The sequence below is a fragment of the Schistocerca cancellata genome, chromosome 3 (genome assembly GCF_023864275.1).
Source record: "Schistocerca cancellata isolate TAMUIC-IGC-003103 chromosome 3, iqSchCanc2.1, whole genome shotgun sequence".
In the NCBI taxonomy this organism is placed as follows: domain Eukaryota; kingdom Metazoa; phylum Arthropoda; class Insecta; order Orthoptera; family Acrididae; genus Schistocerca; species Schistocerca cancellata.
The window spans coordinates 624,930,260-624,957,901 of record NC_064628.1 but is presented as its reverse complement, the minus strand read 5'-3'; the positions used below and the strand labels follow the sequence as shown (position 1 = coordinate 624,957,901).

The window sequence follows — 27,642 nt, the reverse complement described above, 5'->3', positions numbered from 1 at the left end:
TACCTAGAGCACCTAATAACTTTTAAATGGATCTGTGCCGGCATTCGCCAGCTTATAAAAACATGGGAATGTTGGGAGAGGTACGTCTCAACAATTGGCTGCCATATGTCATCTTCCCAAGTGTTTGTGGATGCAAGATCCTGACAGGTGTGACTTGCCTTAACATCAATGGTGTGTTATCTACCAATGCAAACACAATTGCTGAGTGCTTTGCTAAGCTCTATGCTCGAGCCTCCACTTTGGAGAATTATCCCCCAGCATTTCGCACCCTCAGACAACGGATGGAAAGGAAAGACCTCTCATTCACTGAATGTCCAGTGAACCCTATAATGCTCCATTTACAGAGTGGCAGCTCCTCAGCGTCCTTGCACATTGCCCTGACACAGCTCCTGGGCCAGATCGGATCCACAGTCAGATGATCAAACATCTCTTGTCCGACTACAAGCAACATCTCCCCATCATTTTCAACTGGATCTGGTGCAATGGTGTCTTTCCATCACGATTGTGAGAGAGCACCATCATTCTAGTGCTCAAACCCGGCAAATGCCTGCTTGATGTGGATATCTATCAACCCATCAGCCTCACCACTGATAACCCCCTGCGGGTTCGGGGGTTAGAATAGGCCCGCGGTATTCCTGCCTGTCGTAAGAGGCGACTAAAAGGATTCTCAAACGTTTCGGCCTTCTGTGATGGTCCCCTCTTGGGTTTGACCTCCTTTTTTTTCCAAATTTCCGTTGTTAGTGCGTGCCATTTGGGGAAGGACGCCTTACGTGGTGTTTTTCTATTGGTCCATCATGCACCACCATCTTGCATGTTACCTATTGTCGTGTGGGGGGGGATTACACCCAACATCTTCTGGGTTGTCTCCTTCTCGTCTTGTGCGCAATCGTCTTCTTAGCGCCCACGACAAATGTGGACCCTTTCAACACCTAAAATCCACCACGGTAGCCAGTCCGTTGTGGTGGGGTCATCATGTACCCTCTTGGTGGTAGCCCCCTGACCACGCAGGGATCGCACTACAGATGCCAGAGCTGTTTCCTCCCCATGCATGCCAAGGAGTATGTGCACATCTTGTCTGGGGCATGGGGACTCCGGGCAACGGGATATCGGCCAGGTACCCGTTGCTTTGGCTGGGTGGCGCCCTTGGGGAGAGCCCTCGTTCGGAGTAGGTGGCATCTGGGCGGATGTGGCGCAATGAAGCGCAATAAATCACACCAAGCTGGTGGTCGCACCGCCACCAGCGTCTCTAAGCGAGGCAGAGTTGAGTTTGATGCTGCGCAATATGACCCTCAGTCGTTCCCCTCGTTGGCTGCGCCATGGGAGGGACGCCGATCTAGTGCCAAGCGGGAGCGTTACGTACCGCAATACCTTGTCTGCAGCAGGACTGATGGTGACTCCTTTCTTATGACGAAGCCTCTGTTTTTTGTGGAACACCTGGAGGATAAGTTTGGGGAAGTGGCGGGGTTGTCTAAAATGAGGAATGGGTCCATCCTCCTCAAGACGTCCTCCCCAGCCCAGTCCCAAGTGTTGCTCTTGTGTGATAAGCTGGGTGACGTCCCTGTTACCGTCACTCCCCACAGTAGCTTAAATATGGTCCAAGGGATTATTTACCATCGTGACCTCTTGTTACAATCCGATGACAAGCTGAGAGCCGACTTGGAACGACGTGGTGTACATTTTGTCCGTCGTGTACATAGAGGACCCAAGACTCACAGGGTGGCCACCGGTGCCTTTATCTTGGCCTTCGAGGGTGATGTCTTGCCTGAGAAGGTCAAGGTGATGGTTTACCGTTGCGACGTCAAGCCATATGTCCCTCCCCCGATGCGGTGCTTCCAGTGCTGGAAGTTTGGGCATATGTCCTCCCGTTGCCCATCCAGCACGACGTGTCGTGATTGCGGACGCTCCTGTCATCCCGATTCTCCATGTGCGCCTCCGCCTGTATGTGTCAACTGTGGGGAGCACCACTCTCCATGCTCGCCGGATTGCCCCGTTCTTCATAAGGAGCGGAAGATAATGGAATTTAAGACCCTGGACCGGCTTACTTATAGAGAGGCTAAACTGAAATATGAAAGGTTGTATCCTGCTTCCATTCGAACATCTTATGCTGCAGCCACGTTATCGTCGCCCACGCGAGCAACGGTTGTCACCTCATCTGTGCCGCCTTCAGTGGGCCCTCGGGGCCGTGCATCTCTGTCTGCCCCCCTCGTGTCTGGGGGCAAGCCTTCCTCTGTTGCCCCCTTAACCGTTGGGGATAAACCCTCTTCTGTCGCTCCCCCCACGCTTACTTAGGGAGTGACATCTCCACCGACACCGGGGGGCTCGATCCCTCCCCCTCCTCCACCGGCGTTGCCTCTGCCGGTTCCTCTCTCACGGAAGGGGTCCCTCGGGGCTCTCCCTTCCTCCGTTTCTTCTCCTACCCCGCCGGATGTCAGCCAGTGGCTGAAGGTTCCGCCACATGCCGGTCGTAGGGCTTCTGCGTCGTCGTCAGCCTCCGATGCTCCTTCAGAGAAGCTCTCCCAGCCCTCTCACCCTAAGGGCCGACGCGAGAAGAAGGAACGGAATGTGTCCAAGAAGAAGGATGTTCCGGCGGTTTCAGTACCGCCTGCTGTACATAGTCCTGGCTCCGGGGATGAGGTGGAGATCCTCGCCTCTGCCGCGGATCTCGCCCTCACGGAACCCTTGGGGGCCTTTCCTATGGACACAGCTGACTCTCCCCCGGTGGCGGCAGTTGGCTCTGAGGCGCCATCTGCCTCTTAGTCGCATTCACGCCCTCCCAGTCCCTTCCTGCTTCCATTCTCCAGTGGAACTGCGGCGGTTATTTCCGCCACCTGCCTGAGCTCCGGATGCTTCTGAGTGTTTCCCCTGTTCTCTGCAGGAAACTTGGTTTCCTGCAATGCGGACCCCCACCCTTCGCGGTTATCGGGGATACTATAAGAACCGTGCTGCCTGTCACCGAGTGTCAGGTGGGGTTTGCCTCTTTGTTCACCACTCTGTCTGTAGCTTGCCAGTACCCCTTCAGACGCCTTTAGAGGCAGTCGCTACCAGGGTTGAACTCTCGCTGGCTATTACTGTTTGCTCTGTTTACATTCCTCCGGATGGGGAGCTCCCCCGCCATGTCTTGGCTGCGCTGCTGGCACAACTCCCACCACCATTGCTGCTTCTGGGCGATTTCAATGCCCACAACCCTCTGTGGGGTGGGACTGTCTCCGATGACCGCAGTCGGGCCGTGGAGCATTTGTTGGCTCAGCTCGACCTTAGCCTCTTGAACACCAGTGCTCCCACGCATTTGTGTGGCCCATGGCTCGTTCTCGGCCATCGATCTCTACCTTTGCAGCCCTGGACTTGTCCCATCCCTCCACTGGAGGGTGCATCCTGACCTGTGTGGTAGAGACCATTTTCCCATCTCTTTGTCACTGCCCCAGTGTCATTCTTCTGGACGCCTGCCCCGCTGGGCTCTCCACAGGGCTGACTGGCCGGCTTTTACTTCCGCTGCAACCATCGAGTCTCCCCCACAGGGTGACATTGACGAGGTAGTCCGTGTCTTAACCACATCAATCATTTCGGCGGCCGAGGCTGCCATCCCCTGCTCTTCTGGACTCCCTCGGAGGAAGGCTGTACCCTGGTGGTCGCCGGAGATTGCTGAGGCTATTTGCGACCGTAGGCGGGCTCTCCAGCGTCATAGGCGGCGCCCGTCTCTGGAGATACTCATCGCCTTTAAGAGGCTCCGTGCCTTGGCCCGTCGTCTTATTGCACGGCGTAAGCAGGAGTGCTGGGAGAGGTACGTCTCATCCCTGGGCTCCCATGTCTCCCCCTCGCTCGTGTGGTCCCGGATCCGGCGGATTTATGGATGTCAGACCCCTATGGGTGTCCCTGGGATCTCCCTGGGCAGCGCTGTCTGCACGGACGCTGCCGTCATTGCTGAACACCTTGCTGCGAGCTCTACGACTGCAACTTATCCCCCCGCCTTTCGCTCTCTCAAGGAGCGGGCCGAGCAGACGCCATTGTCATTCCACACGTGTCGTTCTGAAAAATACAATGCTCCTTTCAGCGAGAGGGAATTCCTCGCTGCCCTCGCGGATTGCCCTGATACAGCACCAGGACCAGACTGCATCCACGCACAGATGCTGAAGCATCTCTCCAGGGACTGCCAGCGACACATCCTCACCATCTTTAACCGCATTTGGAGCGAGGGCGTGTTCCCGTCGCAATGGCGAGAGGGTGTTATTGTCCCCATATTGAAGCCTGGTGTGGACCCACTGGCGGTGGACAGCTATCGTCCCATTACCCTCGCCAACGTTTTGTGCAAATTGCTCGAACGTATGGTGGGGCGGCGTTTGTGTTGGGTCCTTGAGTCGCGCGGTCTCCTAGCTCCATCCCAGGGTGGCTTCCGTCGGGGCCGGTCTGCAACGGACAATTTGGTGCGGCTGGAATCTGCTATCCGTACGGCCTTTGCCCGACGTCAGCATCTCGTTGCTGTCTTTTTTGATCTGCGGAAGGCGTATGACACCACATGGAGGCATCATATCCTTGCTACATTGCATGAGTGGGGTCTTTGTGGTCAGCTCCCGGCTTTTCTTCAAACCTTTTTATTGCGCCGCTCTTTCCGGGTGCAAGTGGGTGCCGCCTCTAGTTCATCTTATATACAGGAAAATGGGGTCCCGCAGGGCTCGGTGTTGAGCGTCTCCTTATTTCTAGTGGCCATTAATGGTCTGGCTGCAGCCGTGGGGTCGTCGGTGTCTCCTTCTTTGTATGCCGACGACTTCTGCATCTCCTTTCGCTCCACGACTACGGGAGTCGCCGAACGCAGGCTGCAAGTAGCCGTTCGCAAGGCGGCATCATGGGCTCTGACTCATGGTTTTTAGTTCTCTGCAGCCAAGACTCGCGTTATGCACTTCTGCAGGCGTCGGACGGTCCACCCTCATCCTGAACTTTACCTCGACGGGCACCTGCTTGAAGTGGTGGACCCTTGTCGCTTCTTAGGACTCGTGTTTGATGCCCGGCTCACATGGGTTCCTCATCTTACTCAGCTGAAGCAAAAGCGCTGGCGGCACCTCAACGCCCTACGCTGCCTCAGCCACACATCTTGGGGTGCGGATCGCTGCACGCTGTTGCGATTATACAGAGCCCTCGTGCAGTCCCGGCTTGATTATGGGAGCCTGGCCTATGGGTCTGCATCCCCCTCAGTGTTGAAGTTGTTAGACCCCATACACCACTGTGGGGTTCGGCTTGCAACTGGTGCTTTTTGTACGAGCCCCGTGGATAGTCTACTGGTGGAGGCCGGGGTTCCTCCGCTGCGGATTCGCCGCCATAGACTGCTCGCCGACTATGCTGTCCACGTGCATTGCTCGCCGGGCCATCCCAATCGTCGCCTGCTTTTCCCTGTCACGGTCCTCCATCTGCCCGAACAGCGACCTCGGTCTGGGCTTTCCATAGCTGTCCGCGTCCAGTCCTTGCTGTCGGAACTCCCTCTTCTGCCTCCCTTCCGGGTCCGTGCACCTACGCCTCCCTGGTGTTTGCCCCGGTCGTCCGTCCGTCCGTCTGGACTTGGCACAGGGCCTCAAGGACTCGGTTCCGCCTGTGGCCCTCCATTGCCGTTTTCTTGCGCTTCTCACCTCTTTTCCGGGCTGTGAGACTGTTTACACTGATGGTTCCCTGGTTGATGGTCGCACTGCCTACGCTTTTGCTCACGCTGCCCATGTTGAACAGCGCTCCTTGCCGGCTGGCTGCAGTATTTTTACTGCAGAGCTGGTGACCATAATGCGCGCTCTTGAACATATGCGTTCCTGCTCAGGTACGTCCATCGTCATCTGCAGTGACTCCCTGAGCAGCCTCCAGGCCATCGACCGCTGCTATCCCTCTTCTCCTCTGGTGTCCTCTATTCGGGAGTCTGTTTCCACCATTACCCGCTCTGGTCGTTCGGTGGTCTTTGTTTGGACGCCAGGTCACGTTGGCATCCCGGGGAACGAACGTGTTGATGGGCTGGCCAAAGGGGCGATCGACGCCCCAGCTTTGCAGATCGGCCTTACGGCTCGCGATCAGCAGCTGGTGTTGTGCCCTAAGGTGCTTGGGATGTGGTCTGTTGAGTGGCGTGGCATGACAGCCCCGAATAAACTGCGGGCTGTCAAGGAGACGACCGATGTGTGGCGCTCCTCCCTGCGGGCTTCTCGCAGGGACTCTGTAATCCTGTGTCGGCTGCGCATCGGCCATACCTACCTGACGCACGGCCATCTTTTGCGTCAGGGGGATCCCCCCCGTGTCGGTGTGGGTCCCGGCTGACGGTCGCCCACATTTTATTGGAGTGTCCCCGACTGCGCACCCTCCGGCAGTCTTTTAATCTCCCGGGCACTTTGCCTTTGATTTTATGCGACGATGCCTCTATGGCTGACAATGTTTTCCATTTTATCCGTGGTAGTCCTTCTTATGGTTACATTTAGGGGGTCCTGCACCTTTCCCTTTCTGTGTCTTTTCTCCTCACGTCTCACTATTTGTTGCTGTTTTGGTGTGTCGCCGGATGGTTGACTCTTTCCCTTTTTTTTGTTCTTGTGGTCAGTCAACCAGCCTCCGGCCATCTTCTTTTCTTCTGTTTCTTTCTGTCTGGTGTTCGTCTGTACTCTTTTTTTCTGTAGTGTTTGTTACCTAATTTGTGTTCTTTAGTGCCTGGGGGGGGGGGGGGGGGGAGTCTCCTTCCCCTTGGGATTTTATCTGCTCCGCGACTTTATGTCTCGCCTGTTTTTGGAATGGGGGACTGATGACCTTAGCTGTTTAGTCCCCCTTAAGCATCCCAACAACCACCACCACCACCACTGATAATATTTCTAAGCTGTTAGAATGTTAGTCGGCTCCATGCCAGGGCGGTTTATGCCAGGGCCGCTCTACCACTGATAATCTAGAGTCCCTCGAGTCTGCCATCCGAACAGCCTTTTCCAGACGCCAACACCTGGTTGCCGTCTTTTTTGATCTACGAAAGGCTTAAGACACGACCTGGCGACATTATGTCCTTGCCACATTATATGAGTGGGATCTCTGAAGCCCGCTCAAGATTTTTATCCAAAATTTCCTGTCGCTCCGTACTTTCCGTGTCCAAGTTGGTGCCTCCAATAGTTCCCCCATATCCAGGAGAATGTGGTCCCGCAGGGCTGTGTATTGAGCGTATCTATTTTTAGTGGCCATTAATGTTCTAGCAGCAGCTGTCGCATCGTCCGTCTCACCTTTTCTATATGCAGACGACTTCTATGTTTCGTACTGCTCCTATAGTACTGCTGTTGTCGAGTGGTGCCTACAGGGAGCCATCCACAAGGTGCAGTCATGGGCTGTAGCCCATGGCTTCCAGTTTTCAGTCATGATGTGTGTCATGTGCTTCTGTCAGCATTTTAATGTGTTGCAGAGTGGCTGGCTCATCCTCTTTCATTATTGTCATCAGGCAGCCCAGACCATATGCTCTATGGTTTTAATACCTTCTTCTACTTTTCCTTGTGGTGTATGTTTTCCCCGTTTTTTGTTCGTTCCCTTCGTTTTCTTTTTAGGTGTGTTGTTGGGTGTTTTTGTACCTTGAACCTTGCTTGTGTCAGGAAAAAGGGACTGATGACAGTGTAGTTTGGTCCCTTTATACCCAAACAAACAAACAAACCAACCAACCTACCAATCCATCCATCCCCGAGAAGAAGAAGAAAAACGATAAAAGTCCTAGGAAGAGCCCCCTCAAGTGCCCCTGGGGGTGCAGACTCCTCCTTCGCAGCCTGAGTCAGACCTCCTTGTTGATGATGGATGGTAGCATGACTGGCTTTGGTCCGCTCGCCTCCCATTTGGATCCCTGTTCCATGGTTATTCAATGGAGTTGTAATGGATACTACCATTTCCTTTCCTTTTATTCAGCAGCTTGTATTATTCTGTAGGATGATGCTCATTCACCGTCCCTTCATGAGTTCCGTGCTTCCTATCGGAACTGGGTTGGCCGTTTGAGGCTGCTGGTGGTGTTTGCAAGTTGGACCGCACATTATTAGTACACAGATCCCCCTTTGTATCAAAATGGAAGTCGTTGTTGTAGAAGTCTACTAGGACTCTGAAGTCACGATTTGCAATCTCCGTCTTCCTCGTATCAAGCGATCTACGCGTGCTGACCTAACTGCCCTCCTTCAGCAACTCCCCGCTCCCTTCCTCCTCCTTTGGGATTTTAATGCTCTTCACCTCAGTTTGGGTAGTGCTTTTTTGTCTAGTTGGTGTCTCCTCACACACCAGTTTCTTGTGTGGTTCGACCTGTACTTTCTTAATGATGGTTACCGTGTCCATTTTAGTGCCACTTAAGGTATTTTCTTTGTCCTTGATAATGCACTCATTTTCCCTCCCCTTCTCTCTTCAATGCACTGAAGGGTGCATGATGACCTCTGTGATAGTGACCCCTTCCTATTAATTCACTCTTACCTTTCTCACCTCCTGATGGCCAGGTTACCCCAATGGGCTTTCCATCGCACTGATTGGTGTATGTATATCTCCGACATCTTGTTTACCCCCACATTGACAGGTTGTATTGACGAAGTCCTCTGTGACATGCCAGAGATGATTTTTGCACTGCTGGCATTGCCACCCCTAAGTGACGGGGCCCCTTTTGCCAGTGGCCAGCTCTGCAGTGGAGCACTGCCATTGCAGTTGCCCAGTTGCCACCCGTGGCTTCATTGAGTCTTGTAATGCCTTAAGTAGCACCCATACTCCACTGGTATTATTACCTTTAAATATCTTTGTGCCGAAGCTTGATAGTTAATCAAATAGAGAAAGTGTGTGTGTGTGTGTGTGTGTGTGTGTGTGTGTGTGTGTGTGTGTGTGTGTTTGCTTTATTTTTTGAGAATGCTTTGCCTCCTCCATCGTCATGTGTGTGGGCTACACTCCACACCCTCCTAGGTTGTCTATGGTTGTTGTGTTCCACCCCAAGCCTTGCTGTCTTGGCTGGCCTTTGTAAGAATCCATTGATTCTCGCGGTACACCTTGTGACCCATTTTACTACAGCATCAGCATCAGTTCCATATCCAGTTGCCTTCTTCCCCCCAGAAATGGTGGGCTGAAGCTTCCCTTTGTCAGTTGGAATCCTACAATGAATCTTTTACTGAATTGGAACTTCTTCTGGTCCTCTCCTCTTTTCACGATTCAGTCTGTGGCACCAATTCCTCATAACAAATTGCTTTAACACCTTAGTCCTCCATAACAATATTATCTCATTCAAGTGTTTGACTGTGTTTGGCTTCAAGGTGTTTTCATCTTTCAGTTGAGGGACAGTATTATGGTTCATCTCCTTAACCCCGGTAAGGATCTGTCGTCCCTTGATAGTTATTGGCCAGTCAGTCTGATGAACATCCCCTGCAAGTTATTGGAGCAGATGGTTGGTCATGGACTTTGTTGGGTCCTCAAATCTGGGGACCTGTCTCCTTTCCAGTGTGGTTTTCGGGAGGAGCAGTTTCTGATCAGTCACCTGCTTCAGTTGGCAACCACAGTTCATCATACCCTTTCTCAATGCTGCCATCTTGTCACAGTTTTCCTCAATCCTCATAAGGCCTACAAAATGGCTTGGCACAGTCGTATCTTACACTCCACGAGTGGGGACTTCAGGGTCCCCTGCCAATTTTTATTCACCAGTTCCTGTTCCACTGATCATTCAGAGTTTGGCTGGTATCTTTCTCAGCTCTTCACAAACCCAGAAGAATGGCATTTCAAAGGGCCCCTTTTCCTCATCCTTTTAATGGACTCGGTCTCCATCGGATCATTGACCACCTGTGCTTCGTATGCGGATGATTTCTGTATCACGGCTAGTACCCATTCAGTGGCCTCTGCGGAGCGAAAGCTACAGCGTACCATCCGGCACAGTTTAGCATTGACTCACACGATTTTCAATTCTCCCCCCTTAAATTGTGGGTAGTGTACTTCTGTCATCGTGTTACGGTCTGTCCAGAACCAGAGTTCTACCTCGATGCCTAATGCCTGACCGTGGTCCCTCAGTTACATTTGTTGGGACTTCCTTTTGACAACAAGCTTACTTGCTTACCCCATATACACCTTCTGAAGATTATCTGCTTCTGTAAACTCCATTCCTTTGCTTCCTTGCCCACACCGTTTTGGGTGCGAATCGACTCGTCTCTCCCTTTATTGGGCCTTAGTTCTGTCGCATCTAGACCATTGTTGTCAAGTTTATGCCTCCACACTGATCCCATTTAGCCACTGGTGCCTTTCACACTAGCCCTGTCAATCGTCTCCTGCTTGACGCTGGGATCTCCCCCCCCCTCCCCCCCTCCCTCTTTGATTTGATGGTCCCAGCTCCTGGTTTTCTATGCCATCGCTGTCCGCTGTTTACCTGCTTACCCCTCCTGTTCTGTTCTTTTTGTGGCTTTGGGAGATCGCCAAACTGCTGCCTAGGACTCTGTCTCGTTTTTCTACGCTGCGCTTTCTGTCTTCCGTCTGTGTCGTGTTCCCCACATTATCTCTGTAACACCCCTCACCCCTGGTTAGTTCCTCAACTTCGGGCTCAGAGGGATCTCTTCTGGGGTCCAAATTCCTCCATAGCTCTGATTTTGTTCCATTGTTTGTTCCGCCTGCTTTTACAAGAGTTTCGGGATGCTATTGCTCTTTATATCAGTGGCTTTAAATCCACCGATCATGTGGGATATGCCTTCATATCTTTGTTGGCACGGAATACCATCTCTTGCCTGCCACATGTGGGGTGTTTACACAGAACTGATGACCATTTACCAGGCTCTGCTTCATTGAATGGTCCTCACTCAACCGATTTTCGTTAAGTACGGACTCACCGAGAGCCCTTCAGGTTGTCGCCCAGTGTTTTCCCCGCCACCCCTTAGACTCTGCCATCTGTGATCTTCTCCCTGTTCTCGATCATCCTGCTTGTTTGGTTGACTGTCTTTGGTTTCCTGGCCACATGGGTATCTCAAGTAATGAGTTTGCTGATCTCACTGCTGGAAGGTGGGGGAGGGGGCAACCATCTACCCTGTTGTCTGTGACATGTCCAGGATCATGTTTGCAGCTTCATGTCAAAGTCGGTTTCATTCAGCCATGGGCTGACTCTTGGGGGACACCCTGTCTAATATGTATGATTATGAGGACTCCCACCACATGGTGTTCTTCCCTTCACCTTTCCCGGTGGGTATCTACCGTCCTCTGCTGTCTTTGTATTGGCTGTACCAGGTTGACCCATGGTTTTTTTTTTTTTTTTTTTTTTTTTTTTTTTTTTTTTTTTTTTTTTCCCCTTCGTAATGAGCTGTGCTGCCCCTCTGCCTCTTGTTAGTTGTGGGGTGGCCCCCCTCATGATGATCCACATTTTGCTGGACTGCCCCGACCTTTTGGTTCTTTGCAGTAAATACACCCTCTCTCTCCCCTAGTCATGGGCATTAGCAGATGACCGTCACGTGGTAATGTCCATCCTTGGTTTTCTTTGTGAAAGTGATTTGTCGGCAAAGATTTTTTTCAGTAATGAAGTCTTCTGACTGGTTTGATGTAGCCTGTTACCTCTTCATCTCCTATACCAACCTCTGCACCTCTGAGTAGCACTTGTATGTCCTATCATACTGTCCCTTCTTCATGTCAGTGTTTTCCATGTATTTCTTTCCTTTCCAAATCTGTGTAGAACTTCTTCATTCCCTACTTTGAGTCCACTTAATTTTCAACATCCTTATGTAGCACCACATCTCAAATGCTTTGATTGACTTCTGTTCTGATTTTCCAACAGTCTTTGTTTCACTACCATATAATGCTGTGTTTCAAACATACATTCTCAGATATTTCTTTCTCAAATTAAGGCCTATGTTGGGTAATAATAGATTTCTCTTGGCCAGGAAGCCTTTTTGCCAGTGCTTGTCTGCTTTTGATGTTGCCATTGCTCCGTCCGTCATTGGTTATTTTGCCGCCTAGATAGCAGAATTTGTGAACTGCATTTACTTCAAACCATCCATCCTGATGTTAAGTTTGTCCTGTTCCCATTTCAGCTATTTCTCATTACTTTTGGCTTGATCAGACTTACTCTTAATCCACATTCATTACTCATTACACTGTTCATTCCATTCAGCATATCCTGTAATTCTTCTTCACTTTCACTGAGGACAGCAATGTTGTCAGTGAATCTTATCATTGATGCTCCTTCACCTTGAGTTTTAATTCCACTCTTGAACCTTACTTTTATTTCCATCATTGCTTCTTCAATGTATAGATTGAAAAATAGGGGCGAAAGACTACATCCCTGTCTTACGCCTTTTTTTATTCCGTTCTGGTCTTCCACTCTTATAATTCTCTCTTGACTCTTGTAGATGTTCAATAGTACTAGTCTCTCCCTGTAGCTTACCTCTATTTTCTTCAGAATTTAAAACACTTTGCTCCATTTGACAGTGTCGAATGCTTTTTCCAGGTCGACAAATCCTATGAACATGTCTCGATTTTTCTTTAGTCTGGCTTCCACCATCAACCGCAGCAGCAGAATTCTCTCTCTGGTGCCTCTACCTTTCCTAAATTCAAACTGATCATCATCTGACACATTCTCAAATTTCTTTTCTTTTCTTCTGTATATTATTCCTGTCAGTAACTTGATGCATGAGCTGGTAATTCTTGCACTTGGCAGCTCTTGCAATCTTCGGAATGGTGTGGATGATATTTTTTCCGAAAATGACCAGACTCGTACATTCTGCACACGAACGTGAAGTCATTTTCTTGCCATTTCCCAAATGATTTTAGAAATGCTAATGGAATGTTATCTATCCCTTTTGCCCTATTTGATCTTAAATCTTCTAAAGCTCTTTTAACTTCTTTAATATTGTATCGACTCCCGTTTCTCATATCGCATCAGACAAATCATCCCCCTCATAGATAGCTTCAGTGTACTCTTTCCACCCATCCTGTCTCTCCTCTCCATTTAGTAGTGAAATTTCCATTGCACTCTTAATGTTACCACCATTGCTTTTAATTTCACCAGAGGTTGTTTTAACTTTTTTATATGCTGCGTCAGTCCTTCAGACAATCATTTCTTTTTCTATTTCTTCACATTTTTCATGCAGCCATTTTACATAAGCTTCCCCGCTATTCCGATTTATTTCATTCCTAAGTAACTTTTATTTCTGTATTCCTGTTTCTCGTTCAACATTTTTCTATTTCTTTCTTTTGTTGATCATCTGAAGTAGTTCTTCTGTTACCCAAAGTTTCTTTGCAGTTACCTTCTTTGTACCTATGTTTTTCTTTCTAGTTTCTGTGTTTGACCTTTTAAGAGATGTCCATTCCTCTTCAACTGAACTGCGTACTGAGCTGTTCATTGTTGCAGTATCTACATTCTCAGAGGACTTAAAGCGTGCCTCTTCATCTACATCTACATGTACTTCTACTAGACACTCCACAAGCCACTATATGGTGTGTGTGGTGGAGGGTACCCTGTACCATTACTTGTTGTTTCCCCTCCTGTTCCATTCACGAATAGCATGAGGAAAAAACGACTGTCTGTACGCCTCTGTATGAGCCCTAGTTCATTTGAGTCCCGAAGCATCTACGTAACACATGCTCTTTGAACCTACTGGTAACGAATTTAGTAGCCCACCTCTGAATTGCTTTGATGTATTGCTTCAGTCCAACCTGGTACGGATCCCAGACACTCAAGCAGTACTCAAGAATAGGTTGCACCACCATCCTATATGCAGTCTCCTTTACAGGTGAACAACACTTTCCGAAAATTCTTCCAGTAAACCGAAGTTGGCCATTTGCCTTCCCTACCACAGTTTTCACATGCTCGTTTTACCTCGTATCGCTTTGCAACATTAGGCCCAGATATTTAAAAGATTTGACTGTGTCAAGCAAGGCGCTAGTCATACTGTTTGCAAACATTATAGGTTTGTTCTTCCTATTAATCCACATTAACTTACAGTTTTCCACATTTAGGGCTAGCTGCCATTCATCACACCAATTAGAAATTTTGTCTAAATCTACTTGTATATTCCTGCAGTCACTCAACTTTGACACCTTACTGTACAGCACGGCATCATCAACAAACAACTGCAGATGGCTGTTCACTCTGTCCGCCAAATCATTTATGTATATAGAGAACGACAGTGGTCCTGGGGCACTCCTAATGATACCCTTGTCTCTGATGAACACTCGTTGTCAAGGACAACATACTGGGTTCTAATATTTAAGAAGTCTTCGAGCCACTCACATATCTGTGAACTCATTCTCTAAGCTTATACTTTCACTAACAGCCTGCAGTGGGGCACTGTGAGAAATGGTTACAAGAAATCTAGAAATATGGAATCTGCTTGTTGCTCTTCATCCATAGTTCTCAGTATATCGTGAGAAAAGGGCAAGCTGAGTTTCGCAAGAGTGATGCTTTCTAAAACCATTCTGATTCGTGCACTTAAACATTTTAGCCTCAAGAAAGTGTATTGTATTCAAACTGAGAATATGTTCAAGGATTCTGCAGCAAACAGAAGTTAGAGATATTGGTCTGTAATTTTGCGGGTCTGTTCTTTTACCTCTCTTATATACTGGAGTCACCTGCGCCTTTTTCCAGTCACTTGGGACTTTGTGCTGGGTGAGAGATTTGTGATAAATGCAAGCTAGGTAAGGTGCCAATGCCATAGAGTACTCTGTAAAATCGAACTGGGATTCCATTGGGACCTGGTGATTTGTTTGCTTTTAAATCTTTAAGTTGCTTCTCTATTACAGGTATGCTTATTTCTATGTCATCCATACAGGAGTTTGTCCAATGGTCAAATGGCAGTATGTTTGGATGGTTCTCCTGTGTTAATGGTTTCTTGAATGTGAAATTTAAAACTTTGGTTTCGGTTTTGCTGTCTTCATCTACCGCAACACAGATCAACTAGGGACTGAATGGAAGCCTTCGACCTGCTTAGCGATTTTGTATATGACCTTAAATTTCTCGGGTTCTCAGCCAGATCTTTTGCTAAGGTGTGAAGGTGGTAGTTACTGTAAGCTTCACACATAGATCTTTTCGCAGATGCATGAATCTCTAATAACCTTCGCTTGTCATCATTTGTGCATTCCCTAGGAGTGGAACAGCCTCTTTTTCCTCAGCATCTGCTGAATTTTGTTATTAAACATTGGTTTCCTTTATCCACTTAACTCCACAATCGTAATTGCTTTAATGACATCATGATCACTATTTCTGTACTGACACTGTCAATAAGGTCTGGCCTGTTTATAGCTGCGAGGTCAAAGATATTACCATTACGTCTGGGCTGCCAAGCTAGCTGCTCAAGAAAATTTCCTGATGACATGTTCAAAAGTATTTTGCATTACTGTCTATCTGTACGACACCCCCCCCCCCCCCCCCCCCCCTCCGCATTGAATCCATAGACGTCCCACTCTATACTCTGCAGGATAAAATCGCCTCCAACTAGTATTGCATGATCTGGGTATTTATGCGCTATTGACCGTAGACTTTCTTTGGAGGACTCGAGAACTGCCACAGTGGAATTGCGCGGCCCGTAAAAACATCCAACAATTAACTTAGTTTCACTTACACCTGTTATATTTGACCAGACGACTTCACTGTGACACTAAACTCCTTCTTCAATACAGACAATATTTTTGTAAAGTGCAATGAAAACTTCCCTCCTACGGCCTCAAATCTGTCTTTATGATATACGTTCTATGACTCACTAAATACCTCACAGCTTTTCACTTCGGGTTTCAGCCAGCTCTTAGTCCCAAGAATAATTTAAGTGCGAGGACTTTCCTCGAGAGCAGTAGTAAATTGGACGGTTTACTGATAGAAGTGTTGCAGTCAAATTGTCTTTACTCCGAACACCGTTTGACTTCCCTTGCTGTGAATCGACTGGTGAGTGTTCTTCAGAGCACCTCAGACTATCCCGTAGCCCAAAATACAGGGTGTCCCACTCTAACCTCCCTGATTTCAAAGACCCAGGTAAAAAAACCGCAGTAGATATGACAGATGCACCACATTGTTGAGCATCTCAAAGAATTTATTTATCATCAGTACACCTCTACATGTGCACCATTTGTAGCATGAAGAATATCAAGTCTATATTCAGTTTCTTGCCAAATTCTTTGTAACATTTCCTCTGTTATTGTTGCAGTCGCATTAGTGATACAATGTTTCGGCGTAGGAATATCGTCCACCTTGGTCACATGCACGCGGTCCTTAACGAATCTCCACATGAAGAAATCGAGCGACATAATGTTGGGTGAATGTGGTGCCAAGCAACTGGTCCTCCACGACCGACCCAACGATTGGGAAATTTCTTATCCAGGAACTTGAGAACTGCCGTTGACAGACGTGGAAGAGCTCCGTCTTGTTGAAAAATGATGTTGGGTTGCAAGCCTTGTATCTGAGGGTACACAAACTGCTCCAACATATCCAGGTATACTGACCCATTCACTGTTTTTTCTGCGAAGAAGAACGGTCCAACAATCGTGTTGTGCATTATCCTGCCCCAGATGTTTAGTTTAGGGCTGTCACGAACATGTTCAATGAAAATGTGCAGATTTTGCAAACCCCAAATCCGAACATTATGCCTATTAACCCATCCTGATATATTAAAGGTTACCTCATTTGAGAATAAACATCTTTCCAAGAAGCTGGCATCCGTATCAATATGTTGCAGCATATCCGCAGCAAATTGTTGTTAGTGTGGTTTTTTTCATTTGGCGTCAGATGTTGCAGAATTTGCACTTTGTAAGCACACGTATGAAGATGCTGGTGAAATACACGATGCAATGTTGATCGAGGTACATCAAGTTGCCTGAGAAATGTCTGTCTGATGTCCTCCACTGTCTCTTCTGAAACACTATAACGTGCACCGCCAGGATGTTTCAGAACACTTCCTGTTGCCAGAAACTTCCTATACCATTCCTTAATTGTTTTCACATCAGGTGGCTCTCATTCATACACACGACGATCAATACAGTAATAGGCGATTTTGTTTTGTGCGAACCATACTACTGCTTGCACGTGCTGCTGTGGAGTCGCCATTTTCACTTCATGCGACCATGCTGCGCTCTGGCTATGATACTTTGCACTTTTGACGTGGGACTAAAAATTCTTTGATATGCTCTGCAATATGGTGCGTTTTTCATTGTCGTATCTACTGTGGTTTTTTTCTCATGGGCCCTTGAAATGGGGAAGGTTTGAGTGGGATGCTTTGTACCCTCATGTGCATTCCACAAGTACTCTGCTACCCGAGTAGCTGCTTTCTTTGTGTAATGCACTCCTGACCTTTCAAGGAGAGTCCCACAAATCCACACACGATAACGCAGGTCCAGAAATGTGCTGCCAACAGCAAATGTAGATCCAACGAAGCTTTTGGTTGAGACGCTCCACTCAGCTCCAAACCAAAGGGCCCCAATCAGTTCTGGGAATGATGCTGCAAATTGCGAACTCTGCTTGCACTCCTTGTGCGAGGCCAGCAGTCTTCACCACCTCTGCCAGCTGCCTGTACGGATTGAGGATCACCTCGGAACTCGTGCGAAAGGTGTCGGGGGGTGCGAACGGGAGCCACAACTTGCAGATGACTGCACCCTGCTTGCTCAATAGCCACAGGCCAGGCCACCTCCACATCTCAGATGAGGCCCCTCCGAGGACATACCAAGTGCACATTGGCTTACTTTCCAGCCCTGAATGCCATCTGCCGAAGGGGCTCCATAATGCACCTTACATTGGAGCTCCCAATAACCAGTAACCCCCTCCCTCTGGGTGCCTGCTCGGACCCGGCTGAAGGAGCGACCACTTGCCCATTCCCAGGATAAATGGGTGAGGCCAGGCAGCCAATCTCCACATTGGCCCTCCACCTCGAGCAACACCAGTGTATTACCGACCACCACTCTCCGTGCTGTGAGAGCAGATCCACCACATTGGGTGCACTGTCAGGTGTCTTGGAAGCAGAGGTCATGGGCAAAACAAGTGACACCTGAGGTGTCCCATGCGGTGTGTCAGATTCTCTGCCACCACTAAACCCTGAGGCAGCAGCGTGAAGTTGACTGACCATAGCCAACAACACGTTCAGCTGTTCACAAACTGCGGCAAGCTGCTCCTGCATCCGCACACAGCATGCACACATCCTATCCATACTAGCAAGACTAACGGAAGAAGCAGATAATCCTAGATAAGAGACTTGCTACCCTCCTGATGTGTCGTAAATGGACACTAATGCGTTAAAGATTCATGTGGTTGGCTGTTCAGTGAGCAACTATTGCACTAAAGGCTGAATGACATTGCACTTACAAACCCACGAGATTACCCCTCTTTAAGGGGAGTTGGAACGCTCTATCCCGACAATGTTAAATTTAGTGAGTTGGCTTTCCTGTACTTCAGGAACCACTGTAGCCATTGACATGATACTTTTACAGGACATTAAACTGTATTTGCTGAGTCAACTGAACTACAATAATTGCATTTCAGCCACTGCTTTCGGAAATACAATTTTTTAACTACGCGGTTAAAATTTTGTGTACTTTTTGGTACATTATCCTACATAATTTTAATTATACATAACATTATGTTCTTCTTTTAGTTCACTAGATTCAGGATGTGTATGTTATTACTCTCTGAAAATTTGAAGACTCTACTGAAAGTGGTTTCTGAGATTTTGGGGAAAATGTAACAGAAAATGTAAATTTTCAAGAATGGCTTCTAAAGTTTCAACTCACTTAATATATGCTTAATTTTTCATTTTTAGTCACTCAGAAGCACCCTGCACCATACTGTATATCATCCTCTTGATCTTTTTCCAAGCTTTTTCTTCTTTACTTCTTTCTGGACCCCTTAGTGGCCAACTGCGCTGCATACTCTGCTTTATCAGTGCAAACCTTGCCCATCCATTCAAGTTCCCTGATGCAGTTTACGCCAGGATTAATTCCCACATGCTATAGCACTTTCACCCTGCCAAAGTTGCCATCATTAAAAACGATAACAGCATCATTGACACCCCCCCCCCCCCCCCCACTTTAGTGTCATTCCAACAAAAACCTTTTTTGGTAAGTGAGTCTGTATAAGATCACTGCATGACTCATTGGGATTTTGAGTCTGATCATGCATCCACATCTTCAGTAATTTAGGATTTGCCAAGTCTCTGTAAATAGGTTTCATGATATCCATGACTGCTGTTGGGATGGAATGTTTATGGATGTATGAACTGTTTGAGTACTGGACGTAGCAGTAATTGTACCATGAATCAGGTGCAGGAGGGCCAAGGTGGTGTACTGGGTTTTCATCAGTTGACTGTCTGTGGAAGAAGGTAGCCCATACTGCCTGCTTTATTTTCAACAAATCCTCAGTATTATTTCTAATCACCATCCCATAATAGTACTGTAGTTCGTCAATCATTTTGTGTGTCAGCCTGCCTCTTATGGTTTAACCCTCAGAAAGTTTCTTGTCTCTCAAACTTCGTTTAAACATCCTCAACCCAGTGCCCAACCTTTTTTGACATGACCTACACATTCCAGCCTTCTACATAAAAAAAAAAATTACAGATTTTTATTAGATCGTGAAGTAATGCACGTAAAAATTTTAACATTTTCAATCAGTGTATATTATATTTAAAAAATAAAATACTTCCCATTTCACTATTACCTTCACTGTATCTAGATTGAGCCTTAGCATTTCTCTTTTCAGATTTTCTATCTTCCCTATGATGTTCAAACTTATGATATTCCGCATCCCTACTCAGTGAACATCGCCCTGTCAATGGTTATTCAATCTTTTTCTTCTGGTTATATCCCCGTTGCCATTGCGCTCCTGGAGATGCAAATGAGGGACTAGTCTGGAATCTTTGTCAGTGGAGAAATCATCTTGACACTTTCTCAGTTATAAGCCACCTGTTGTGTTGATACACATTGTGTATCTTTATTGCAGTAGTTTCCATTGCCTTTGGCATCCTCATACCACTGACCATTGCTGATTGCTGCCTTTACGGGCAGTTTCCCACCCTAGGGGCAAGAGAGTGTGCTAAACCTCTGTTTGCTCCTCCATTGGCAGAATGAGGGTGTCCTCTTTAAGCTGGAAGTCTCCGGCTGTCAATGCTGATTATCTTTATTGAGCATTTAAACAGTGGCGGGTTCGAACTCGGGACGGGGAATGTTTTGTTTACTAATACAACGATCAGTCTTCCAGATTTAGTTAGCTGAATTTCCTCGTGGAATTGGAGCCTCTGGGTTAGTGCTGGCATTGATTCAGGAGGCCTTTAGCCTTATCTTCACACCAGCCAGGCTGCACCCACCATTTTTACCAACATTTTGTCTGGTCTTTTGTGCCGTTTTGTTTTCCTTTTTTGCATGTGTTCTTCCCTTGGTGTTGTCACAGTCAAGGTATGGCGTTGGGATTAGGATGGTTTGGCAGCAGTGCTGGCACTCCGTTCCACGTAGCACCTCCGGGGAATCGCTTAATCCCCCGCCCTTCCCCATTTCTGCCACCTCGACGTTCCTTCTGCCTTTTTGTTTGCTTGTTTTAATTTCCCATCAATAGGACTGTGCTGTTGCTGTTGTTCCTCCCTCAGTTTCTGCCTCCCCCCCCTCCCCCCCGAAATCAACCAACCAGCCAACCATCGAAAGAGCAATGCGTGGAGCATTGAGTGACTACTGTAACAGAAGCTTGATTCAAAGACCTCTCACAAAACCTGCATATGTAAAGGCGGTCAGTGGAATCTGATGAATAATCTTAAACAGAATTATATCATAGATAATTAACAAAATTACTGTCATATGGGGTATCAAATGAAATTTGTGACTTGATTGAGGATTTCTTTGTAAGGAGGATGCATCATATTATCTAGAATGGAGAGTGATGAACACACATAGAAGTAACTTTGAGTGCTGTAGGGAAATGTATTGGAGCCCGTGCTGTTTGTGTTGTATTATGGTGACTTCGTACAGTATTAGTAGTAATCATGAACTTTTTCAGAGGATGCGTTTATCAAAGACAAAGTGATATTTGAAAAAGCTACAAAATTATTCAGTCAAATCTAGATAAGATTCAGAGTGGTATAACTTAGTTTAAATGTTCAGACATGTAAAACTGTACACTTTATGATTAAGATATCAATGAGTCACAGATGGGTACAACCCACTTGTACAAATACCTGGAGGTAACCAGTTGTGGGGATTTCAGGTGGCGTTACCACATAGGGTTAGCTGTAGGTAAAACTGGTCGCAAGCTTCGGCTCACTGATGGGATACTTAGGAAATGCATTGAGTCTACAAAGGAGATTTGCTTACTGAACGGTTGTATGGCCCATCATAGAATATTGTATATTGGACCTGTACCACATAGGACTAAAGAAGGGACATTGAATGTGCCCAAAGAATGGCAGTACAGATATTGACAAATTTGTTTGACCCTTGGGGGAGTGGCACAGAAATCCTCAAAAACATGATTTGGAAAACTACTGAAGGTAGACAGCAACAGGATTGCTATCATATAGTTACATAATTCCAAGAACCACAATTAAATGAGGAATATACTACAGTCCCGCACATATTGCTCCCATAGGTACCACAAAGACATTATTAGATAGATTACCGCACACACAGTGTTATTTCAGCAGTCATTCTTCCCTCCACAAGTGAATGAAACAGGAAGAAACCTTAAAAACCTTAATGTGTAGTATCATCATTCATGCACTTCAGAGTAGTTTGCAGAGAATAGATGCCAACATGAATTCTATTCAGTGAAATTTTTGTGTAATTGTTGCAATATAGGTTAGGGGCTAGATAGAATGTACTGTGACAGAAATGTTCAGGGAAATTCAGATTTACACAAAATGTTAGTGCGACTGATTGCATAACTAACTGAATAATATATTGCTGATCTTTTCAACTGTATACCATTGTTTATGTAGCTTGTAACAAGTTTTGTTTTTGGTAGGTTTGGGGATGCAGTAGCGTGATTAAAATACAGAACTTTTCGGTTTGAATCCATTTATATTGCATTGTGCCTATTAGTCAAGCCAGTGTATGAAAACGAGGCAAAAATTTGCGGAGTCACAAATTTTTACACAGTGGCAGGAGGGAGTTCCTGAACAACCTACTAAAAATTCGGATTGCTGGGGTGTGAGTATAGGGGTGGGGACGCATTTTTATGTTTTTCTTCAATAACTGGAAAACTACAGCTTCTTATAAAAATATTTCCCAACACAAAAATAAAATGTCCTAAATTTCCTCCAAAAATGTCCTATTCATTTTTTCTGCGGGGGAGGGGTGGAAAAATTGAAGATTATTAAAAATATTCTTTGACTGGTGTAAAATTAACATTAATTGTTAAATGAAGTGAAGCGGTTCAAGAACAGAGGTTAAATGTGTGTACAACATCTAAGAGCAGTAGAGATGTATGATGGGATAACCTGTGTTCTTGGGGTGGGATGTGGAGGCTAGGTTTGATGGAAGGCAGGTTGCCAGATTGAGGTCATGCACGTCTGTCCTTCATAGGTCTGTAAACTGAAGAGCAACCAGGCACATTCCCACTCTCTCAAGCCCATCACAAGAAGCAACTACAGGGTATTTCACAATGTTGTACCAACCTTCCACAGCACATCTTATGAATCTCTGGCAGCACTGTGTACATAAATGCATGGGTGGGGGTCTGTTTATTTTCCAAAACATGTATTAATACTACATAAAATACAGGTATGAGTTACGAACAATATGATACTGCAAAAAACACACATGGACAGAATCTACAGAAACCTCTGCACACTGTTCAACACTGCTAGAAGGGAGCTTGATTCTTGGTCAACCCATATGAGAGCTGTATTGCTCTTCCGCAAAGGCACCAGGTGCTGCTCGCTTTTCAGTTTACAGACACTGTATCTTCCCAGCATTTGCTGTCCAGGTCTCTTATGTGAGTAGACAAAATAACTTCACTGAGCTCTTGTTTATATTGTGGAGTTACTTCCTTTATGTTAAATGAGTACTTATTTGCAGTTGTTAAATCAGCTATTATGTAAAAAGATCATCAGCTGGACCTGTCTACTGTCTACCACCCTGAAGAGCATGGCCCAAATATAACATACTGTCAATACACATTTGACAGCATTATTTTCATTGTCTCCAGTTTCAGTAGCTGGCTTGAGTCATTGTTTATATAAATGTATTTTACATAGAAGCGCACTTAACGACTGCAAATAACTACTTGCTTAATAAACTGAAAATAGGCCCACTATAAAAACACAAACTCTTTTAAGTTATTTTCTCTAATGATGTAAGAGAACTGGCCAAGAAAACTGTTGAGGAATATGCTGGTGAGGTACAGACTGTCTGTAAATTGAAAAGCAAGGCACGCTCGTGGTGAAGGAAGTTGCTTTTCCTGGAAGAGTGCAACAGCTCTGGTACAGGGTGACTTAGAAGCAATTTCCCCTCTAGTAGTGTAGAAGTGTGTGCAGTGGTTATGTTGTTCAGTCCATATGCTCTTGCATTTGTATGATTAGTAATTCATATCTGTATTTCGTGAAGTGTTAACACACTTTGTAGAAAATAAATAATCCCACTGGGTATGTTGGGGGCTTGCCTACTCACTCTTCAGTTTGCAGACATACAAAGGATGAACATGCATGACCACAAGACAGTGGCCTACTCTCCCCCAACCTCTTTGCACCCCTTCACATCCCAGAAGACAATTTATATGTTAATTCAGTTCTGTGGACTAGGTTGTGATACAAATAATTAATATTTCTTCTTAAACCATTTCATTTAAAGATAAATATTAATTTTATACCACTGAAACAATATTTTCAGTAATCTCTTTTTCCCCCCCATCCTCTTGTAGTGTCGAAACTGTTAGTCCTAGAGAAAAAAATGAATGGAACCTGTTTTGTAGGAAATTTAATGTAGTTTAACTCTGTTTTCAGGTTTTCAAGAAAAATATGAAAAGTTGATCTTTCAGCACATCCTCACCCCATGTTCGCACCCTACTGGTCGGGATTTTTAATATGTTGTTTATGGCACTCCCTTCTATCACTGTACAAGAATTTGTGAGGACACTAATTTCTTTTCCCAAATCAAACTTTTTTGATCTTTGTTATGTGGGCTATATGGTATGAATGTCCTTTTGCTGGTAAGTTTGTTGTAATTAAATAAAAATTATACAATTAGTGACTTGGGATCCTTCAGAATATTTTTATACCTCTAGAGTCATATTCATGAGGCTAAGCATTTCACTGAAGATGTGCGAAAACAGTACCGGAAGCTTAAGTATTTCTTGGAGAAAGACAAAATATTTACCTCATGAAAGATTTTGAGGATTTGTTTTTGGGAAGGATTCGCAAATATTTTTTATTAATTTCTCCTTTTTATGAGATTTTGATGTTTTATGTATTGCTTATGGTGAGAAACAGATGCTGTAAAAAATCTAATATACTTGTTGAACCTAGAACCCAAGATTACTAATCTGACTCACAATAAAAAAGAGAAAATGTAATTGAAATGTAAGTAATGGGAATAAAAAAGATAGCTACTCACCATATAGGAGAGTCATTGAGTAGCAGGTAGCCACAATGTGCTGAATTTATATAAAGTGGCACAGTTAAAAGTAGCCCGTCTCCCCTTTCAATGCAATTTCAATATTTTGACCTCTGAAATAGAGTAAACAGCTACAACAGTGGACAATTTTATGCAGTATGAGGGCCGTTTGAAAAGTCAGTGCAAAAATAAAAACTACTTATGTGTTTGGGGTAAACTTTTTTTAATTTTTCGACATAGTCTCATTTTAGACTTGTACACTTCGTCTCATTTTAGACTTGTACACTTCGTCCAATGCTGTTCTAATTTGTTGATCCCTTCCGAATAATAGGAATTGTCAAAGTCTGCAAAATATCTATTACTTGCTGCAGTCACCTCCTCATTTGAATAAAATCTTTGTCCCGCCAGCCATTTCTTCAAATTGGAGAACATATAGTAGTACGAGGGAGCCAAGTTTGGAGAATAGGGGGAATGTGAAATGAGTTGGAATCGTATTTCCATTAATTTTGTGACCACAACTGCTGAGGTGTGTGCTGATACATTGTCATGATGGAAAAGGACTTTTTTGCGGTCTAAGCACTGGTGTTCTTCTTACAGCTCGGTTTTCAAAAGGTCCAATAACGATGAATAATATGCACCTGTAATAGTTTTACCCTTTTCCAGATAGCCGATGAGGACTATCCCTTGCGAATCCCAAAAGACGGTCGCCATAACCTTTCCGTCCAAAGGAATGGTCTTCACCTTTTTTGGTGCAGATTCTCCCTTGGTAACCCATTGTTTAGATTGTTGTTTGGTCTCAGGAGTACAGTAATGTATCCATGTTTCATCCACAGTGAGGAAACGATGCTTAAACTCCTGTGGATTCTTCCTGAGCAGCTGCAAACCATCCTTGCAACACTTCAGTCAAGCGTGAGGAGTCGCAGAACCCATCTTGTGGATAGCTTTCTCATGTCCAAATGTTTATGCAAAATATTATGTACCCATTAATTCGAGATGTGCACAGCACTAGAAATCTCATGCACCTTAACTCTTCCGTCATCTATCAACAGATCATGGATTTTATCAATGATTTCTGGAGTCGTAATCTCCACAGGGTGTCCAGAACGTTCAGCATCACTTGTGCCCATATGGCCACTCTGAAAATTTTGAAATCACTTATAAACTGTTATAATTGAATGTGCAGAGTCACCATAATGTTTATCAAGCTTCTCTTTGGTCCCCTGAGGCGTTTTACCTTTCATAAAGTAATGTTTAACCACACGAAATTATTTTTCACCCATTTTTTGACAATCACTTGACTTCCTTGATTCACACAAATGCCAAACACAAAGAAATAGACCAATATGGCTGAAACTAGGTGTGCATTCTTTCCAAAAATGATACTAACTAAACGTGACCACGATACGCACCAGTGGTGCCATCTCTCGGACTTTGCATGGACTTTTCAAATGCCCCTCGTATTTGATTGTTAGCTTCTCTCTGTCAGCATTTGTTTATTTCATCAGTGAAGTTAGATGTTTCTCTTTGCTGTCTGCAGTATGACTTTCCCGATAGAAAAAAGAAGATGGAAGATTGTGTGAAAACAGGTTCAATCAATGAAACTTGCAAAATTTTCAGTGTCAAGTATCTGAATAGAGAATTACCAGCAAACATAACAATACAGTGTCTGTATAAAAACTGGCACATCTACGGATCTGTGCAAAATGTAAAATGACAAACAATTCGCACAGCAGAAGTTATTGCGAACATTCATTGAAGAATTATTCAGACCCCAAAGAAGTCTGCATGTAAATTGGCCCAACAGCTGCATGAAAGTAGGAGGACTTGCCAGCAGACATTGAAAAGTCTTAATTTGAAGCCATATCATGTGACGATGTTGCAGCAGTTACAGGAGGATGACAGGCAGAAATGTGTAGATTACTGCACATGGCTTTTGAATAACATCAGTGATGGTTTGGTAGACACTTTCCATTAGATCATGAGTTATGAAGCTTGGCTTCATCTTTGTCAGTCATTTGAGTTCTCAGAACACAAGGTACCTGGGCAATGGAGAACCCTAACACTGTATGCCAGCAACCACATCACAATGAAAAAATTGGCATTTAGTGCAGTGTAACAGGTACACAAATCACTGGACCGGAATTTTTTGACTCTAAGCTCAAATGGTTGCAATGTGGAATTTTTTTATGCATTTTGTGCTCAACTCACTGAATATGAAAAACAATACTGCTTCTTCTACCAAGATGGGGTAAAATGCCACACATGTAAGATATCCCAGGAACAAGTCCACAAGGTCTTCACTGAGGAATGAGTGGGATCTAACAATGTGCGATTTTTTTCCCTGTAGGGACACTTGAAGAGCAAGGTCCATGACAGAAATCCACGTACAATGCAGGAACTGAAAGATAACATTAGCCATGAAGTTGCCACCATCGATATCTGAACTTTACATTGGGTGTGTCTGAATATGCTTAGACATGCATAGCTCTGTATTGATGTTGCAGGGGTCACTTTAGGCATGTTACAGAAATGTATTTTTAATTGTGAATAAATGGTAAGTCTGTTTCAGCTCTCCATTCCTGTAATTTCATTGCATTTCCTTTATAGTTAAAACAGGCTACTTTTATCTGCACCACTTTTCCCTTGCCATGAATAGTCATCTTTTGTTATCCCATTATTTAACACACATCTGCAGCACAATGAAGAAGGAAAAAAATGAAAGTGAAGTAAGTGATACTCTGAATTTATTAACACCTGGAAAATCTAAAATGCTCCCCACTGAGAATCTCCTTTGACATTGAATATGGAAGTGTGTTGAAGGGCTTACTGCATTACTTTTGAGACATGTTTGAATAAAATATGATAACTGAAAGTATACTGAAAAATGAGATGAAATCTTGGCATAAGTTACTACATGAGGTAAATTTGTTATTAGTCATTTAAGTTAGTTTGTGTAGTGAATAAAGTCTTCACTTTGTTGAGATTTATATTTTGCTATTAATTTTTCTATTGGTCTGCTTATAGCTTTCCCCATGTGAAAAGAAATCTAATGCAATCCAATCCATGGAACCACTTGAAAGTTGTCAGGACAAGGTACAGGCTGGGAAGCCACTAGACATAACCAATGCTCGCCAAGAACTGGGACTCATGACTCCTAAAAGGCTGCAGGAGAACTCCTGTCTTCCAAAGGTAGCT

The 27,642-nt window shown here is 45.3% G+C and overlaps 2 protein-coding genes across 2 annotated transcripts in view; one reads left to right on the top strand and one right to left on the bottom strand.

Moving 5' to 3' along the window:
* Positions 1 to 27,642, bottom strand: part of LOC126175541 (D-aspartate oxidase) — a 257,569-nt gene that overhangs the window by 176,303 nt on the left and 53,624 nt on the right. The window lies entirely within an intron of this gene.
* The window catches only part of LOC126175540 (DNA replication factor Cdt1), a 101,085-nt gene that overhangs the window by 23,665 nt on the left and 49,778 nt on the right, over positions 1 to 27,642 (top strand). Inside the window, exon 3 of the mRNA XM_049922375.1 lies at positions 27,472 to 27,636. Coding sequence (XP_049778332.1) covers positions 27,472 to 27,636 — 165 coding nt within the window. The remainder of the gene's footprint in view (positions 1 to 27,471; positions 27,637 to 27,642) is intronic.